This window comes from Stegodyphus dumicola, chromosome 2, assembly GCF_044657685.1.
Source record: "Stegodyphus dumicola isolate Sdum_Otavi_A_Nest chromosome 2, ASM4465768v1".
Classification (NCBI taxonomy): domain Eukaryota; kingdom Metazoa; phylum Arthropoda; class Arachnida; order Araneae; family Eresidae; genus Stegodyphus; species Stegodyphus dumicola.
This window is the reverse complement of record NC_140769.1, coordinates 272099781-272120956: the sequence shown is the minus strand read 5'-3', so window position 1 is coordinate 272120956 and position 21176 is coordinate 272099781. Positions and strand designations below refer to the sequence as shown.

Genomic DNA, 21176 nt, shown 5'->3' with positions numbered 1-21176 from the left:
GAAAATTAATCTAATTACAGATTATATATAAAACTTCTGCTTATGTATTAAGTTATTTTTCATTAACTAGTGTACATAATTTTAAAATAAAATTTCAAGGCCAGCAGACTATCGTTCGATGAATGGGTGTTTCAAACTTTGCATACTAAATAAATTATAAGGCTCTTTGATTGTTGGTTTTCATATCCAACGAAATCGTTATTTATATAGATCTACATCGATTAAATTTTCTTGCACAATTTTATGAATTTGTTTCTTAGAGAGATAAAATTGTTAATGATAACCTGCATCCATGAAGCTTAATACTGAGCAATTTTATTTACTTGTTTGTTTATAGTTAAAAAGAGTGCAAATTTTAAGTATCCAAAAATAATATTGTTACGAAATGTACAGGTACGGTAAGATAGCTTCCCCGCAAAGCAGTTTTAGGGTTGCCATAAAATGGCAAGGGAAGGCAGGGTTGCCACATTTGGCGAGACATCGCCCATTTGGCGACAAAATTGGCGATATACCATGGACGGATGGAAAACTTTCTGGAACGAATTCTTACCGGTTTAACCCAGAATGTTCTCGAACACAAGCTATATAAACCCTGCTGGTCCGCAGTCAGAGAAGAGTGCGCCTCGTGGAGAGGGTGAGTTAGAGAGTGCCTCGTCTAGAGTGTGTCTCATCTAGTTAGTCCGTGCGGGGACGATCGAGTTGACAGCCGGGCAGCGAGGGCCGAGTGGGTCGTCGAATGCATCGAAGAGTCTCTTAGTGTATTGCGGTTAGTGCATCGTCGAGAGAGTGTGCTAAGCTCCGGGAACGACTGAACCGAAGAGTCGGGAGCTGTGCTCTGTGTGTCGTCGAGTGCATCGCCAGTTGCAGCGTGGAGAGTCTCGAGAGTACGTGGAGTTCCCAGAACGACCAAAGCACAGTCGGGAGCTGTACTCTGGTGCTTTGCAGTGAAGCTGTCTCCACCGTTATAGCCAACATGCCAACTGTTAAGTAGGCTTCGTATTGTTAAGAAATGTCAAGGCGCGGTGAGATGGCTTCCCCGCAAAACAGTTTTAGGGTTGCCATAAACAGCAAGGTAATGCAGGGTTGCCACTTTTGGCGAGAAATCGCCCATTTGGCGACAAAATTGACGATTAACATTCTGGGTAAAACAAGCCGAAAGCTATATAAACCCTGCTGGTCCGCAGTCAGTCAGTTAGTATCGAATGTGTGTGCCTCTCCTAGCGAGCTGATAGAGAGTGTCTCGTCGAGAGGGCGAGTGAGAGTGTGCCTCGTCGAGTGCGAGATAGTTAATATCGAGTTGGTGTCTCGTCTAGCAAGTCAATCCCTGCGGAGTCGATCGAGTTGACAGCCAGGCAGCGAGTACCGAGCGGGTCGTCGAGTTTACCGAAGGAGTCTCTTAGTGTATCGCGGTTAGTGCATCGTCGAGAGAGCGTATTGAGCTCCGGGAACGACTGAACCGAAGAGTCGGGAGCTGTGCTTTGTGTGTCATCGAGTGCATCGCCAGTTGCAGCAGGGAGAGTCTCGAGAGTACGTGGAGTTCCCAGAACGACCAAGCAGAGTCGGGAGCTGTACTCTGGTGCTTTGCAGTGAAGCTGTCTCCACCGTTATAGCCTAATAGTGTGAAGGCTGTATCGCTGACTGTGTCAGCGTGTTTATAGTAGAGCTTCGACGACTATAAAAAGTGACTTTGGAGCTGTCCGATTAAGATTAGCTAAATAAAGTGTGTTTCGATATTTCATCAAGTAGTATCGTCATTATTCACTCCAAATCCACACGAACCCTGTACGAGCGTGAAGAAAGCAAATAATGAAACAACTGGTATCAGAAGAAAGCGTAACAACACCCACAAGGCTTAATCCTCTCTTTTGCCTGTCTTGTCCAAACTTAAAATTTTATCTTTCGGTTTCCCATTATTCAGTATTTAATATTATGTTTTCCTTGTTTATGCCTTTTTTTTTTCTCTTTTATTATTTATTTAATCAGTTGCATATGGGTATCTGTCTAAACACAGAGAAGAATCTTTGAAGGATTTTGTAAAGGAAACTGGCTATGTTAAGGATAAGTGTTATGCTAACCACCCAGAGACGATTGATACCTTGAAACAGGAAATCTAAGTTGCCATTCATGCGACTGGAACCCAAATAATCTAAAATGTACTGGATAATTGGGTTGATCGGATGGAGTACTGTCAAGCCGGCCGTGGTAGTCATTTGAATGATGTTGTGTTTCATTCTTAAATGAAAATCTCCAATATTTCTAATAAATTCATAATTTTGAAGAAATATTCATTAGTTTATTCAAATTCCAAAAGTAAAATGGCACCCCCTATATAATCCTTTACAGCAGTGTTTGGCAAAATGTAGATACGACCCGCCAGTGAATCAGAAGACAAACTTTTCTGGATAGCAATTTTTTCTTTGTTTTGCTATAAATTTACACCCATTTTAGTAATAATTATCACCTGATTATTTTTCAGTATTTATTTTTTACATTATTTATCTCCTATTCTTCGTTTTGTTGAGTTTCAACAAGCAGTTCAAGAAGAAAAGAGATCATACCTAGTTGAATCTGTCTCTCGAGTTTTATATTGAATCGCTACGCTTAAAAAATACTCCTTCTTCACTTGTTTGTGTAGCTTAATAATTACATACTTCTTATTTTAAAATTTGGAATTTCAGACGGGAAGTAAGATGATATTAATTTTTTTACAGACTTTAAATGGCTTGGAACCCAATGCCCTTCTTAGCGACGACGCCGAAGCTGCTTTGACCAGAATGGAAACGCTGAAAGATATTATGCAGGTGAGAAAATATTTCATAAAATGTGATTCTAATGTGTGAAATTCATCCTTCCTTTCGTGTTAATTTCAGATTAAATATTCTAGCACATTTCACCGAAAACAATAAACAATCATTTTTCTTTAAGTGCTAAATTTTAAAGCAGTTTTGTTTTTGCATGATGCTTATAGTTTGTTCTTTTAAAAAAATCTGATGTGTACACCACATGACTTCCTTGTACGGAATATTAAATTATACGCATTTTTTTCTTGAATTTCATTTAAATTGATTCGACTGAATTAAATCTACTTCGTCGACAGCGCATAAACCGCAATAGAATAAATGCACTCTTTAAAATTCACTATATTTGTTTACTATAACGACATTCTGAATGCACAAAATTTATATCATTTGAAGAATTATCGTTGCCACATGTTCTATCCAAATACTATAATAAAGCTAAAACGATGCATGAAAGCAATTAAGCAAACAAAACAGAAAAGAAGGAGTTTTCCACAGACGATTCAGTATTTCTCATTCAATTAATTCAGTTCTCACTTCGCGACAAGGCAAAAATACATAAAAACTCAAAATATCTGCATTAAAAATTACGAAGTAAATCTTCACTTATTTCCTCGAAAAAATTCCACAAAGGATTAAGCATGATTTAATTCGCAATAATAAATGAAGGCGTTATTTTTGTGTTGCGAAGCTTAGTCTCTCTAGATTGGCAACAAATCTACAATTCTGCTGTTTCAAATGTAAACAAATATGTCCACCATGTTATTTAAAACTTAACCGCACTTAAACAGCTTTTAAATTGTTGATAATTGTACAAATATTGCTTCCAGAATTACGAAAGGCATAAAAACCTTAACCGGAAGATAAAAACAACATAATTCAATCATTTTTAAAGCAAAAAATGTACAATTTACAAACGCATAAGAGTGAAGAAACTGAGATCACTGAGCCGGGTAACAGAGTTGATATATATATAAATATATTTATATAGGTTTGGTGCGGCCGATTGCAATCAAAATACTAGGTGCACATCTACATGTTATAGCAGTCCTATATACAAAATTTCAACGTTCTGAGGCTACTCGTTTTTGATTTTGAGTTATGCGAGATACGTACGTACATACGTTCGTACAGACGCCACGAAACATTCTCGTCAGAATTAATTTTAAAGTAGTTTTATCATTTTTTTGGAGGAAACGAGTCTTTTATTCTGTCCTTACGTACAGATATCAAAACATCGTTAAATTGCATTCGAAAGCGGTCAAAATGGATATTTTCGTTGAAATATGTTGCCTGAAACTTTTCGCTATATTACAATACTTCCTTTTTACTTCGTACAAGGAAGTAAAAATGCAAACATTTTTCGTTAAAAAACATTAAATAATTTCTTTTATTAATTCTGGAGGTAATTTTTATACTACAAAAAGCATTCTTTATCAGAAAATGTTCTGAATGGTCTCATGACTTGTAAATATGATAATTTCAGGTTGTAACTGCTCAAGAAAGTATATCTTACGTTAACCGTTTTAGTTATGCAATGATTGAATGAAACAGTAAATTAAAAGAAATATGGATGACATCCAAAAGGAGTTCAAAATCGCTGTTTTGATTTATATTTCAAACAAACGAAAATTTTTTAAATAAAAAGAAAGATAGTTTTTCTCGTTATTTTATACGTGAATGATACATTCACATGTGAAACAAATCAATTCCATTCTTGTATCTTTTATAAGTAGAAAATTTCATCTCGCAACTTAAACTCTTAGAATATTAAAAGTTATTGCCGTCTTTCTCTGTGTTGTTATTAATAATCTACTATTACATCTTCACAGTAATATTTCGCCGCTAAAAAACACATTCTTTCGTAGCTGAAGTAGATCTCCTTTTTATAATAACATTAGAGTTAAGTTATTAGACAACTGACTGAAAAATAAAGACCACATTATGCAGGGATATTAGGTATTTTTTTAGAAGCAGACAAGATGAAAAATTAGCAATGCCTTCGCCGGGAATCGAACCACGGACCTCTGGAATACCGGCCCAGAGTGCAGAACCACTACACCACGAAGGCACGCTAGAAAGGCGGGAAAAATACTTTATAATTTGTGTGGACATCCACAATCTATTATAGATCATTTAACTATCGTGGGGAAAAAAATAAAATCTGAAAGCTTTCAGATTTTAAATTACGTAAAAAAAGGCATTTTTGTAGCTTTCGTGTGTTACCTTTATTTATTAAATATCATTTTCTACGTTCTCAACCCATAAAACTCAGTTCAACAGCCATATCGTAAAATAATTTTAAACTCAGCATTTCTTTAGAATTTTCTGATACAGAGTCTCGTGCGCTAGAGATACATTTTTTTTCGTACAGTGTTGCCCTTCCTTGCTTTGAAACCGTTGAGTTGGTTAATCAAAAATTCGTTGAAGTGTTACAAAATATGAAATCGATAATAAAAAACAAATTTCAAATTCAAATTAGGGCTTCCACATGCCCATACTCAGTGGAAGATTACTTTATTCAAATTTTGATGGCTCTAGGTACCGTTGTTTTATCACAATGCATACATACGTATGTATGTTTTTCGCGTTGTGATAAAACATCGCATTGTGATAAAACATACATACAATGAGAAAAACATACATAATACAGATTCTTCATCACTTAATTTCTTTAAATATAATACAGGGCGATAATATTGGGGAGAAACAATTTGGAAAGTGATTTGCCGTTTACAGTTTTCAACGCAAAATGCCAAAACGAAATTAATAGTCCTGAGCAAATTTCTCCTTTTGACCTTGAGTTGAAAGTCTGTCTCAGAAGATTTTCCATTTAGATGCAAAAGCTGATACAATTTGTCTATTTACTATGATTAATAATTGATTACGAACAAAAGGAAATAGTTTGGAAAGCATTCGTATTCGCTGCTGAGTTTGAATGCTATTTTGGTTAAAAAGTACGGCAATTTTAAAATTAGCCAAAATCAAACATTAGAATTATATATACTATATATGTGTATATATAAAAAGATTTTTGTAGCTTATTATTGGATGCTATTTCATGTAACCTTTTTTATTGACTTTTTAGTCCAAACAGGCAATTTGCCCAGAAGAGCTATTAATTTCGTTGTGGCATTTTGCATTGATTCACTGTAAACGGGGAATCACTTTTTAAATTGTTGCCACCTTATATTATAGCCCTGTATTACATTTAAAGAAATTAAATAATGAAGAATCTGCATAAATGTATGCATGTTTCTCGCATTGTGATAAAACAACGATATCTAGAGACATAGAATTTTGAATAGAATCTGAAATCCCAAATTTTATCTATTTCATATTTTGAGAAATATTAAAGAATTTTTGATTAATAAACTCAACGATTTCAAAGCGAGCAATGGCAACACCGTACGGGAAAAAATTATCTCCAGCGCGCGAGACTGTGTATCGAAAATTCTAAAGATATGCTCTTTTAAATATTTTGTGTTTGCTCTTGAATTCACTTTTATGGTTTAGGTGTGAAGAACATGGTATTTAATGAATAAAGGCAACGCGCAAAATGGGGGGGGGGGGAACCGCCCCTTTGGGAGTAATATAAAATCTGAAAGCTTTCAGATTCCTTTTTTTTATTATTATTTACTTTATTAACTTTTTTCCTCCCCAGATTGTGGCAGATTTTATTTGCGCATTGATAAACATGTTTTTTATTTTTTTCGTATAATTTGACGCGTGTCGCTTTCATTTTGCTGCACTGGTGTTACAAAAAATTTATTTATTTTATTCTTATGTGTTGGTAAATTGTACACTTTTTGCCTTAAAATGACTGATTTATGTTGCTCGTATGTTCCGATTAAGGTTTTTATGCTTTTAGTTAATCTGCATGCAACAGCTGTAGAATTATCAACAATTTGAAAGCTGTTTAAGTGGTACTAAGCCTAACACGACCACCATTTGTTTACATTTGAATCTCTTAGGACAATAGTGAATTAAGTCCGTTCGTTTACCAACTTCAGTATGTTTTTGCCGAGGGGGATCAAAAGGAAATTTTGTGCACCAAAAAAATCTGCCTGTTTGCCCGCTGACCAAATTGCTTGTTTTTGCGTAAAAACTCTTAATTTTAATTGTAAAAATTGTTTTTTTAATTGTTTTAACTGTATTTGGTGTTTTATATGTTTCTATATTTTTCAATATTTAATAAAGACATTTTGAGGTTTTATGTTTTTTTGGCTTGTCGCGAAGTCAGAACAAAAATGATTGTTTTTCTTCATGTTTTTGGATAAATAATACATTAAAAATGTTTTATTACTTTGTTTCCATGTTTAGAAATTCATGCTTTTGTTTTTATAGGATGTCGAAACTGACGAAGTCTTTCAAACTGTCGCCCGTTCTGTGAGTAGCGTCGCCGATCCAAGGGTAAGTATCGTTGAGATCTTGCCCGTATAGAACTCTTGTGGTGACATTTTATTTCTCATTCGTGTATTCGAAACTGTATGAAATAAAAACTAAGCACGCTAAGCAGAATGTTAAAAATAATTCAGAGGTTAAAAAAAAGTTTTTTAGTGTCACGTACATTAAACTTATTTTGCTTTTAAATCGTTTCTTTTGTGCAAAATTACTGTTTTTTTTTTTTTTTTTTTTTTTTAATTTTATTTCTACGATTGCAAACAGAAATTCTGGAAAGCTCTGTCTGAAAAATTAATTATTATTATCTTTCTCATATTCTGTTCTGTGATTTCTAACCGAATGATGAAGCCAGAAAAGAATTAAGTAATTCTTACTATTTTTTCCACATAAAAAATTTGACAAAGTTTTTAATGTTATCAGAATTGGACTTAAGATAAAACAAATAGAAAAAGATTAAAGATTAATGGGCATTTTTTGAAGGAGTTTTGAATTTATAAGAAGCTTTGAATTTTAGGAGTTTTAAATTTGAATTTCGAAGGAGTTTTGAATTTTAGTTTTTAATCTTTGTTTTAATTCGAAGGAGTTTTGAATTTATAAGAAGCTTTGAATTTTAGGAGTTTTAAATTTGAATTTCGAAGGAGTTTTGAATTTTAGTTTTTAATCTTTGTTTTAATTCGAAGGCGTCTTGAATTATTTTTGAAAGGAAGAATCATCAGAAGAGAACAAATTATTTCCATTTCCCTCGCTTTTTTTGGTAGTATTTTTATTAGGTACTTTTTATGTATGAATTTATTCAAGGTATTTTAATCTTACGCATAATAGAAATTTATGAAAGTGTGCAAGGTAGAACTCTCTCATGCATATTTAACATCAAGTAAATGTTTCAAAATTATGTATGTTATGAGCTTCATTTTTGTGACACCCAAACATTTATCAGTTTCAATAACTTTATTATTTTCTGTGTCAACATGCATTCATATTTTATATTTTACTTTTTTATTGTCCCCGAGGGACTATTGTTTTCGTTTTGCGATTTTCCGTTGAAACATTATAAATGGCTGTATCACTTTTCAAACTGTTGCCACCAAATTTTATCGCCCTGTATTATATTTGAAGAAATTAAATAATGAAGAATCTGTATAAATGTATGTATGTTTCTCGCATTGGGATAAAACAATGGTACGCAGAGCTATCCAACTCTGAATGACGTAATCCTACTGCGAATATGGGCCCAAATTTGACATATGGAATTTGTTTTATTATCGACTGGCACAGCCTTTGTCTGGCTTTTAAATGTACCGGAAAAATGGCTGAAAGCAACACCGAACATTAAATTTAAAAACTGCTTAGAATTTTACTCTGCAGAACAACTTCAGAAAAAAAAACTTATTACGTATAACAAAATTACAATGAAATAAGCAATATCCCTTAATACAAATATGAATTATCCTAATAAATAAATTAACCAACTTCCCTTTGCAAAATCTTAAGAACTCAAATGGTATAAAGGAGGTTAAGAACTTTGTTTCCTAAAAAAATCACTCAAAACCTTTCAATAATATCTTAAAGACAGTGAAATGAGCAATAAATAACATAAAAGAATACAAAAAACAAAAAAAATTCTGAAAAGCAAAGTATAATTAATGATATTTTATCTTATATTTTCAAGAAAAAAAATTACAATGAAATAAGCTATATCCCTTAATACAAATATTAATTATCCTAATAAAATTAACCAACTTTCCGTTGAAGAAAAAAAATCATGCAAAACATTTCAATATCTTACAAACGGTGAAATAAGCAAAAAATAACATGAAAGAAACTCAAAAAACAAAAAAATTCCGCCCAGAATTTTACTCTGCAGAACAACTTTATCAAAAAAAAAATCAATAAAAATGTATTGTATATATAAAAAAATAACAATGAAATATGCCAATCTCTTAAAAACAGTGACATAAATACGATGAAAAATTGTTGCCAAACCCATATTTCTAAAAGAATGAAACCATTCAAAATGATGCGATTTCATCAGAAATCTATCAACAACAATAACAAAGGAAAATTGTTGCCAAAATCACATTTTTAAAGATGTGAGATATGAGAAGTGTACTCGGAAACTTCATTAAATTTTTTTTTTAAATACAAAATATTATCATTTTTTTTCAAAATTCTTTTTGTAAAACCAGTCGCAGGTATGAAAGTTTAACGTGTCCAAAAATGAAAGAAAAATAAACTGTACATTTTTAAAAATAAACTTTTTTAGAAAAAATCCCGTTGAAAAGGTGTTAAGCTCACTTTGTTAAATAAATTCGTATTTAATCGATTTATTGAAGCACGAAATTTATTTTAAGTTCGTAAAATAGCTAAATGCCTACGTTTCATGACGATGTGAAAATGGAGTTTGTAGAGTAAAATCTCGCTTTCCTATAGCCCATTATGTCTCAAAATGACGTGATTTCGTATTTCGAAAATATCGCTTCGAGGTGCACTGGCTCTTGTCTAGATGCACCTAGTCTAGATGATAGTTCTAGTCCTGTCTAGATGTACCAAATTCCGTAGCCGTGGTCTATTAGCTTACGCGCAACACAAACGAAAAACACACTGACACACACACAGATAAACTCTTTCTTTTATTATAGGTAGAGATTTCACATTTTGTAAAACTTTTAACGAATTTTTGATTAACAAACTCAAGGATTTCAAAGCGAGCCATGGCAACGTTAAAAAAATATTTTTATCTCCAGCGCGTGAGACTGCATATCGGAAATTCTAAAGATAGGCTCAATTTAAAATTATTTTGCGTTATTTCTCTTGGACTGAATTTTATGGTTAAGTGCGAAGTATATGATATTTAATAAATAAAAGGTAACACACAAAAATTTTAAAAAACGCCTTTTTGGACGTAATTTAAAATCTGAAACCTTTCAGATTTTCTTTTTTTAAAAGCTTTTTCTATTTTAATTTCTAAGTAAAATAATACATTAAGTAATAAATAGAAGAAGCACTACTGAAGTGGATTCTTTTCGGAAAATATTCTAACATACTAATGTGTTACGAAATACTTTTGACACTTAAACAAAATCGCTCGAAAGTTTCTACGAACAAACCTACAATGAAAATAGGTAAAGACAGCATACGAAACCTTTATTCTTAAAAACAGTACAATGGCCATTTCTTTAACGGAGTGTCACTGTATATCAGTTTTTGTAAATTTAGAAATGGTTGTATAATATTTGTAATATTGTGGGGGTTTATTTTAATTTCCTAATAGTTATTTTTATTTTTGAATAAACTTTCCTTTAATTGCTTATTTCCACCTACAGTTCCCTGCCAGAATTGAGTTTTTAGGATCGCGTTTTATATAAATGATAAGGATAAGGATAAGGAACGGGGGAGGTGGGCACTATGCCTCTACCATACGGTTAATTAGTATAGCACCACGTCCACCATGATCTAGAGAACCTTTAAGACAACACTAATTCAAATACGTGAGTATATAATTGAAAATAAATTACTGATTACAAACAATTATGGTATACCTTGGCAGTAAAAATTGTTACATTTGTGTAAATAACAGGTTACGATACATTTAACATAATACGATGTAATTAAGAAGTGATATGTGTCATTGCATAAGACTTCTAACAAGTGATATATAATTATACTTAATGCATGATACAGCGCGAGGATAAACTCCCGAAGAGGAATCTCCAGTATTTAAGTTGAAATGCCCGTCACTTCAGTAGAAGATCTTAGAACTTAGAGCTTAGAAGAGCATTCTTCCTTCTGGCCACGTCGTTGCTTTTAAGACATATCGTATGGCCGTATTGTTACTTGCCTGCTAATACGAATCAGGTTTCGCGGGCAGTAATTTGGAAACCCTTGCTTTAGAACGTTAACATTTTGGACTTAAGCGAGTTTTGTTGTTGGCTTTTCATACATGTATGCTGTTAATACATGCTCCCTCCCCCCCGGAGGTCAATGAACTTTCTTAAGGGCCAACTCTGTTAGTTATTTGTTATTTCTGTTCAGCGTCGGCTGGTTTTTAATTTAGTTAGCATTAGATTAGTTTCGTATTTTCTAGCTGAAGTTAAATCTCGAGTGGAGGCTTCATGTAAGCCCCTGTGAATATTTTGAGTTGAACGAAAGGGTAATTTATAACCCTTCTTTGGACTTCTGTCGTAGCGTTAGAGCTCAGCTATTAGTTGCTAACAGTTCTTAAGGATTCTAGCTGCTAAAGGCTATCAGGTTCAGTGTTCCTCCTTACTTGCTTGGGGAACATTCAAAATCCTGACTCGGAACAGGGAGCTTACTAAAGCTATGTTCAATAAATGTGGGAAGTAGACAAGATACACAGGAAGGGTATACGAAACCCTTTATTTTTCACTGTTTACAATAATTTACGGACTTCGGAATACAGAGACCAACCACTTGTGGTCTGAAAGTTGTAGGGTTTATATTTATTTAAACTATCTTTCCTGTCAATCCTTACTTTCCCCTGGAACTGCCAATGCCAGAATATGTAAATTTGAGTAGAACGCGCAAGCATTCAAATTATCAGCGGAAGTAGTATGATTTAAATAGAAGGAAACAAGTTCGGTGAGAGAGAGTTATTCTTACTTAGCGAGCGCGGAGGTAGTTATAGAGATTTGAAAAACCCCGCGTTGCGGCCTATGTGCTTGGCGGGAAGTAGTTGCAATTGTTCCAGTGAGCTTCAAGTCTGCTGAATTAGCAGCCGTATTGTAAAACGCGGTGAGTTAGTTATTTGAGAGAGCCTCGTAGTTAGAATATTGTCTTTAATTTCTTTTCAGGTTTTTATTTTTATTTTGACTGCCGAGTTGGCACCGTTTGTAAGCGTCAAGAGAACGCAATTGTAAATTAGTACGTTGAATAAAAAGGGACTTAAACCCTTTATAAGACTCTGTGGTTTATACAAGCTTTCACAGTCACCTCTTGGTTGCGTGCTAGTTAGAGGCGCGCAACGTTATATTGGCGCCCGAACACTTATCGAACTGAAATGGCCGAAAACTGGATGGAAGCCGCTGGACAACACCAAGAAATGACAACGCAGTTAGAAGGATTTGGATACCTGGTCCAGACTTTGAGAGCATCAATCAAGCCAAACGTCTATTTCGACGGAAAAAATTCGGTGTCCGTATTTTTAGAAGGTATAGAAAACCACTTTCAGCTCTATCCTGTGCCCGAAAGACAAAAAGTTGCTATCGCCACATCAGCACTAAGAGGACAGGCCGCGCTATGGTGGAAAAATATAGGCAAATTTCTTCTAGGTGAATTTGGAAGCCCGACGTATACTTTTGAAAATTTCAAAAAATCGTTAGTAAAGGCCTTACCCATAGTGAAAGATAGCGCACGGCTGGAAGCCGAGCTATATAGTTTCTATCAACGGGATACAGCACAATTGACGGACTTTATTTTACGAAAAATCAAGCTAACGGATATGTTGTATGGGAAAAAACCCGATGCGGAGATTATTGAAATAATATTACCAAGATTGTTACCCGCTGTCCAAGACTACTTTGAAATTAGAAACCCAACCACATTGCAGGAACTTTTCGAATTGGCGGTGAAGTTTCAAAATCGGAGAATCGCGGAAAGAGCGAGAGGGGAAACATATTCTCAAAGTACCAGAAGGAAGGAGGAAACAAGAAATGGAAATCGCTCATATGGGGGAAAGAACTATCAAGCTAACGCATCGAAACTTGAAGGGCAAGGCCCAAAAAGAAAATTTGAAAATAAGCATCCGCGTACCCAGAAGACACAGATTGAAAGGAAAGCTTTAAACGACTAGAGGGGCCTGTGAAAGGGAGGGTCCAGACCCCGGAAGTTTTAGAAAAACCCTCAAATAGACATCTAAATACAGTCATCGTAAAAAACTCACAGCTACCAATTATACAAGTCCTGGTTGGCGATGTACCAGTAGAAGCCCTCATCGATACAGGGGCAGAAGGCAATTTCATGAGTGAAAAGTTCTTCAAAAAGAATTTTTATAGGATACGACTCTTTAAAACCAGAAATACGGAAATTATAGCGGCGCAAGGAAAAACATGTCACTGCATCGGGAAAGTAGCATTAAACGTACAGGTAAAAGAGGAAAATCTCAAAGTATTAATTTTTGTGGTGAAACACCTCCAACACTCTCTTATTTTAGGTATGGACTTTTTAAGGGCCGCGAGGGCCAAATTAAATTTTCAAGATAGTTCCGTGGTGCTGGAGATGGACCAGAGGGTGGTGGAACCGGTGGAGACACCTGAATTGGACCTTAGCCATTTGAATGACCAGGAAAGTAAAGCAATACAGCAAGTGGTGAGTAATTTTTCTCATTTGTTTTCAGAAAAGCCGGGAAACTGTCAGATTGTAACTCACAATATTCAATTAAATGCCGAAAAACCTTGTAGGACTAAACCTTACCGCTATGACAAACAAAAAGACGTAATCATCGAAGAACATATTCAGGAGATGTTAAAGAATAAAATAATAACGCCCATAAATAGTGAATACGCGAGTCCAGTCGTACTATGTAGGAAAAAGAACGAGTTTCCTCCTTCAGATAAAAGGGCTTGGAGGTTTGCTATCGATTATAGAAAACTAAATAGCATAACTAAATTCCCAGTTTACCCTTTGCCGGTTATAAACGAGATCATTAGACAGATCAAATCGACGAGATATATGTCTACTTTGGACTTAACGTCTGGCTACTATCAAATAGCTATGAGACCCGAAGATATACATAAAACCGCGTTTATAACAAAATCGGGCACTTATGCATTTTTACGCATGTCTTTTGGGTTGTGTGGGGCCCCGTCAACATTCCAGAGAGCTATGGACATTGTTCTAAAGCCTGTCCTAGGAAAATCAACTTTAATTTATCTAGATGATATAATTATAACGAGTAGTACGTTGGAACAACACATTAGTGATCTCGAACAAGTTTTTAAATTATTAAAAGAGGCCGGTCTTACAATTAACGCCTCAAAATGCAAGTTCGCAACTAAAGAACTTAAATATCTCGGTTATAAAATTTCGCAAAAGGGTATAGAAACGCAAGATTCAAAAATAAAAGCTATTAAGAATTTCCCACCGCCCAACACCGCCAAGAAACTTTCGTCTTTCCTTGGACTATGTTCTTACTATCGATCTTTCATAAAAGATTTCGCTAATATTGTTGAACCACTCTTAGTAATCAAAAGAAAAAAGAGTAAATTTACGTGGACAGCGGAAGCTAACACGGCTTTTGAAAGATTAAAAGGAGCGCTTATTAATGCCCCTGTTTTAAAATTCCCTGAGGGGGACGAAAACCTGGAAATTGCGGCAGATGCATCAGACTATGCGGTGGGCGCCGTTCTTATGCAAAATAACCATCCGCTGGCATTTTTTAGTAAAACATTGAATCAAACACAAAGGAATTATACAGCTACAGAAAGAGAAACATTAGCCGTATTAATGGCTGTACACAAATTTCGAGTTTATTTCGGCAAATCGGCAGTAACTGTCTTTTCGGATCATGCGGCTGTTGGTAGACTTAACTCGGGAAAAAACCTAACGCCCAGGTTAATAAGATGGGCTTTAAAACTCCAAGAATATAATATCACAATAAAATATAAACCGGGTAAGGAAAACAATGTAGCTGACGCACTTTCTCGTATAAAACTGGACGAGGAAGGTAATGAACTTAAATGCGCTGTGTTGACTTCAAAAATTTTAGATTCTAGAGATACTGTTATTACTGAACTGAAAGCTGATCCTGAATTTGGAAATATCTATGCTTATTTGAAAGACCCCGAAGGCTTTGAACATACAGATATCGATGCGATAAGAAATAGAGCAAAAAACTATGAAATAATAGATAATTTATTATTCTATACGAAAACAACGAACGAAAATCTTGAGTATAAGCCAGTCATCCCAGCCTCGCTTCGATTAAGCATTTTGAGGGAGTTGCACGAAAAAAAAACAGCGGGCCACCTCGGGGTCAGAAAGACTTTAAAAAGGGTACGCGAGGCGGTATATTTCCCGCAATTATACAAAATAGTAACGGCGTATGTCAGGTCCTGCAATCAATGTCAGTTAATAAATGATATTAATTACAGCCCGGCCGGGTACTTAAATAGCATTCGCGCTACATTTCCGAATGAAATTTTAGGCATAGATCTCCTTGGTCCCTTCCCCCAGAGCGAGTTAAATAAAAATCGTTTTCTTTTAGTAATAGTAGATCATTTTTCAAAATGGATAGAAATTGTTCCACTTAAACGCGCGTCAGCCAAAACAGTCGCAGATGCATTCTTACACAGATACATTTTAAAATACGGTGCACCGATAAAAGTCATTAGCGATAACGGAAAACAATTCATTAGTCAAATATTTGAAAACATATGCAATGGACTTGATATACGCCATATCAAAATGGTTCCGTATAGACCACAGGCTAACATAGCAGAAAGAGTTAATAAAAACATTGTAAAAATAATTCGCAGTTACGTTAGCACACATCACAAGCGCTGGGATGGCTACATAAATGAATTAGCTTATGCTTTAAGAACGGCACATCATGATACTACGGGAAAAACTCCAGCAGAATTATTTTTAGGCAGAAAGTTAATTACGCCTTTAGATAAATTATTCTTTGTGCAACAAAGAGAGCAGGAATTCAAACAAAAGGACGTGCAAAAACTAATTGATCAGGCGCTTAAAACCTCGGATACGGCAAGAAATAGGCAGAAAATTTATTACGATAAAAAACGCCGTGAAGCAGATTTTAAAGTTGGTGATAAAGTATTGAAACGGAAATTTTCTTTATCAAGTGCCCCAGACAATTTTATGGCAAAGCTAGCTCCAAAGTTTGAAGGCCCCTATGTAATTCAGGAAATCAAAGGAGTAGTTTTATATCTTAAAAACGAGAGAGGGGAAATCTGTAAAGCAAGTCCCGACCAGGTGAAAAAATACTATAATCCCAATGATTTTGAAATCCTTAAAAGTTTCTTGCAGGACTCAAGTCTAAACGAAATAGAAGGGCCAGAGACTGCAACAACTATTCCACCACCCAAGAAACGGAGAACTGAAGAGAGACCTAGCACTTCTACAACCCGGACGTCGGTATCAAAAAGAAAAAATGATTATCAAACTCCGGCGTTTAAGAAAAACAAAAGTACAGATGAACCGGGTAAAGAAACCGTGGTAAAAAGAAAAACACCACCTACAAAGGATGGCAGGAGGAATTACACATCAAGAAGAACGCGCACACGGCCACAGAGTCAGGTGCCAGCAAGGCCGCCGTTCCGGAAACTGAAATGCCAACAGGAAGCACAGAAGTACGAGGAACAGAAGAAATTCAAGGACTCCAGACCGGAGGACGTCAAGACCAGCCGTCCCAGGCAGAAACGCAAAAGCCAACAACCAGATGATTACTCCGTCAAGAGGCCAGCATGTACAGGACGCAAAAGAAAGATCAACGGGGACGACAATTGGAGATCAACAAGGAGAAGATTGACATCCATGACACCTCTAACTTGGGATCAATTTTGTCAAAAACGGATGACGGAGTTTCAAGCATCAAAAACTCAAAGATAAGTTAAAACCTTCTATAAATATTTTTCTCTTTTGTTCCGAAATGTTATGCATAAGTACGAAGTTCTATGTTTTGACGAAAGTCAATATGTCTCGGTTGAGACTTAGTTTTGTTTTACTTTATTTAGCTAAGGCAAAAGTATTATTTTCTTTAAGTGTAAAAGCTAAAAACAAGCATTTTCTGTTGGTCGAAAGACTAATTCTGTTATGTTAAAGCCAAAATTTGGCCGGAGATAAAAATAACTTCGTATTCTTGTATGTACTAATAAGAATTTTAGTTTCAGTGCCGCCAGCTTGGCGAAGGATGAGTAAAGTAAAAATTTATTTTCTCTTATTCATTTTATGGTAAATTGTAAAAAGCATATGTATTAAATTTTTGTAAATGTATGTAAATACTTGCATGTTATGTAAAAGTAGAATTTAGTCTAGAAGCATAAAATTGTAGATGCTAAAAGTGAATGCTTAAAAGCAATGAAGTCAAAATTTAAGTATTAAACTGTAAAGTCATGCTTTAGAGCGAAAGCCTGCATGTTTAAAAGATGAATGAGGGGGAAGTTAGAATGAATGTGTTTTGTAGGGTTCTCCACCTACATTTGAATTTTTAAGAATATTAAAGTAGCTCATTGAGTTGTAGAATGTCGAGTAAGGTGTGTCTATTTTGTCGTTGAATTCTAATAAATCATGGTGGTTAGGGGAAGTGTTGTAAGACTAAAACACGAATATTCCCGTTTGACACCACACACGGTGGAGAGCCAGGGTAAAGTTAAATTAATGCTTGAAAAATTGAATGAATGTGAAGTAAGCAATAACTAAGAAAAACGAAACGTTAAAAACAAAAATTTATTGTGTCAAGAAAGTGTAAATTATAATGTATGTAGAAAGATACTGATACTTATTCCTTCCAGATGCTGGAAGGAAAGACCAAGATTGATTGATGAAGTCCAGGAAAAGTTGCTGTAAGAAGAAACCTTTGTAAAGAGTAACAGAATTTTAATTGTTACATAAGATTATTTTTGTGTAAACGAGGCTTTCGCCAGTTAGTTCAGAATTAGATAAACTTACAACAGGTCGTTTGTAGGACCTGCTTCCAAGTTTTCAAAATTCTGGCAGCGGCAAATGTAGGGTTTATATTTATTTTAACTAACATTTATTTTAAGTTTAAACTATCTTTCCTGTCAATCCTTACTTTCCCCTGGAACTGCCAATGCCAGAATATGTAAATTTGAGTAGAACGCGCAAGCATTCAAATTATCAGCGGAAGTAGTATGATTTAAATAGAAGGAAACAAGTTCGGTGAGAGAGAGTTATTCTTACTTAGCGAGCGCGGAGGTAGTTATAGAGATTTGAAAAACCCCGCGTTGCGGCCTATGTGCTTGGCGGGAAGTAGTTGCAATTGTTCCAGTGAGCTTCAAGTCTGCTGAATTAGCAGCCGTATTGTAAAACGCGGTGAGTTAGTTATTTGAGAGAGCCTCGTAGTTAGAATATTGTCTTTAATTTCTTTTCAGGTTTTTATTTTTATTTTGACTGCCGAGTTGGCACCGTTTGTAAGCGTCAAGAGAACGCAATTGTAAATTAGTACGTTGAATAAAAAGGGACTTAAACCCTTTATAAGACTCTGTGGTTTATACAAGCTTTCACAGTCACCTCTTGGTTGCGTGCTAGTTAGAGGCGCGCAACGTTATATTGGCGCCCGAACACTTATCGAACTGAAATGGCCGAAAACTGGATGGAAGCCGCTGGACAACACCAAGAAATGACAACGCAGTTAGAAGGATTTGGATACCTGGTCCAGACTTTGAGAGCATCAATCAAGCCAAACGTCTATTTCGACGGAAAAAATTCGGTGTCCGTATTTTTAGAAGGTATAGAAAACCACTTTCAGCTCTATCCTGTGCCCGAAAGACAAAAAGTTGCTATCGCCACATCAGCACTAAGAGGACAGGCCGCGCTATGGTGGAAAAATATAGGCAAATTTCTTCTAGGTGAATTTGGAAGCCCGACGTATACTTTTGAAAATTTCAAAAAATCGTTAGTAAAGGCCTTACCCATAGTGAAAGATAGCGCACGGCTGGAAGCCGAGCTATATAGTTTCTATCAACGGGATACAGCACAATTGACGGACTTTATTTTACGAAAAATCAAGCTAACGGATATGTTGTATGGGAAAAAACCCGATGCGGAGATTATTGAAATAATATTACCAAGATTGTTACCCGCTGTCCAAGACTACTTTGAAATTAGAAACCCAACCACATTGCAGGAACTTTTCGAATTGGCGGTGAAGTTTCAAAATCGGAGAATCGCGGAAAGAGCGAGAGGGGAAACATATTCTCAAAGTACCAGAAGGAAGGAGGAAACAAGAAATGGAAATCGCTCATATGGGGGAAAGAACTATCAAGCTAACGCATCGAAACTTGAAGGGCAAGGCCCAAAAAGAAAATTTGAAAATAAGCATCCGCGTACCCAGAAGACACAGATTGAAAGGAAAGCTTTAAACGACTAGAGGGGCCTGTGAAAGGGAGGGTCCAGACCCCGGAAGTTTTAGAAAAACCCTCAAATAGACATCTAAATACAGTCATCGTAAAAAACTCACAGCTACCAATTATACAAGTCCTGGTTGGCGATGTACCAGTAGAAGCCCTCATCGATACAGGGGCAGAAGGCAATTTCATGAGTGAAAAGTTCTTCAAAAAGAATTTTTATAGGATACGACTCTTTAAAACCAGAAATACGGAAATTATAGCGGCGCAAGGAAAAACATGTCACTGCATCGGGAAAGTAGCATTAAACGTACAGGTAAAAGAGGAAAATCTCAAAGTATTAATTTTTGTGGTGAAACACCTCCAACACTCTCTTATTTTAGGTATGGACTTTTTAAGGGCCGCGAGGGCCAAATTAAATTTTCAAGATAGTTCCGTGGTGCTGGAGATGGACCAGAGGGTGGTGGAACCGGTGGAGACACCTGAATTGGACCTTAGCCATTTGAATGACCAGGAAAGTAAAGCAATACAGCAAGTGGTGAGTAATTTTTCTCATTTGTTTTCAGAAAAGCCGGGAAACTGTCAGATTGTAACTCACAATATTCAATTAAATGCCGAAAAACCTTGTAGGACTAAACCTTACCGCTATGACAAACAAAAAGACGTAATCATCGAAGAACATATTCAGGAGATGTTAAAGAATAAAATAATAACGCCCATAAATAGTGAATACGCGAGTCCAGTCGTACTATGTAGGAAAAAGAACGAGTTTCCTCCTTCAGATAAAAGGGCTTGGAGGTTTGCTATCGATTATAGAAAACTAAATAGCATAACTAAATTCCCAGTTTACCCTTTGCCGGTTATAAACGAGATCATTAGACAGATCAAATCGACGAGATATATGTCTACTTTGGACTTAACGTCTGGCTACTATCAAATAGCTATGAGACCCGAAGATATACATAAAACCGCGTTTATAACAAAATCGGGCACTTATGCATTTTTACGCATGTCTTTTGGGTTGTGTGGGGCCCCGTCAACATTCCAGAGAGCTATGGACATTGTTCTAAAGCCTGTCCTAGGAAAATCAACTTTAATTTATCTAGATGATATAATTATAACGAGTAGTACGTTGGAACAACACATTAGTGATCTCGAACAAGTTTTTAAATTATTAAAAGAGGCCGGTCTTACAATTAACGCCTCAAAATGCAAGTTCGCAACTAAAGAACTTAAATATCTCGGTTATAAAATTTCGCAAAAGGGTATAGAAACGCAAGATTCAAAAATAAAAGCTATTAAGAATTTCCCACCGCCCAACACCGCCAAGAAACTTTCGTCTTTCCTTGGACTATGTTCTTACTATCGATCTTTCATAAAAGATTTCGCTAATATTGTTGAACCACTCTTAGTAATCAAAAGAAAAAAGAGTAAATTTACGTGGACAGCGGAAGCTAACACGGCTTTTGAAAGATTAAAAGGAGCGCTTATTAATGCCCCTGTTTTAAAATTCCCTGAGGGGGACGAAAACCTGGAAATTGCGGCAGATGCATCAGACTATGCGGTGGGCGCCGTTCTTATGCAAAATAACCATCCGCTGGCATTTTTTAGTAAAACATTGAATCAAACACAAAGGAATTATACAGCTACAGAAAGAGAAACATTAGCCGTATTAATGGCTGTACACAAATTTCGAGTTTATTTCGGCAAATCGGCAGTAACTGTCTTTTCGGATCATGCGGCTGTTGGTAGACTTAACTCGGGAAAAAACCTAACGCCCAGGTTAATAAGATGGGCTTTAAAACTCCAAGAATATAATATCACAATAAAATATAAACCGGGTAAGGAAAACAATGTAGCTGACGCACTTTCTCGTATAAAACTGGACGAGGAAGGTAATGAACTTAAATGC

General features: G+C 35.6%; 1 protein-coding gene across 2 annotated transcripts in view; it reads left to right on the top strand.

The window, feature by feature from the left end:
• The window catches only part of LOC118192998 (uncharacterized), a 263491-nt gene that overhangs the window by 167306 nt on the left and 75009 nt on the right, over window positions 1–21176 (top strand). For both annotated transcript variants that reach the window (XM_085812154.1, XM_035364028.2), the window contains exons 16-17: window positions 2712–2801; window positions 7146–7211. In XM_085812154.1, coding sequence (XP_085668280.1) covers window positions 2712–2801; window positions 7146–7211 — 156 coding nt within the window. The remainder of the gene's footprint in view (window positions 1–2711; window positions 2802–7145; window positions 7212–21176) is intronic.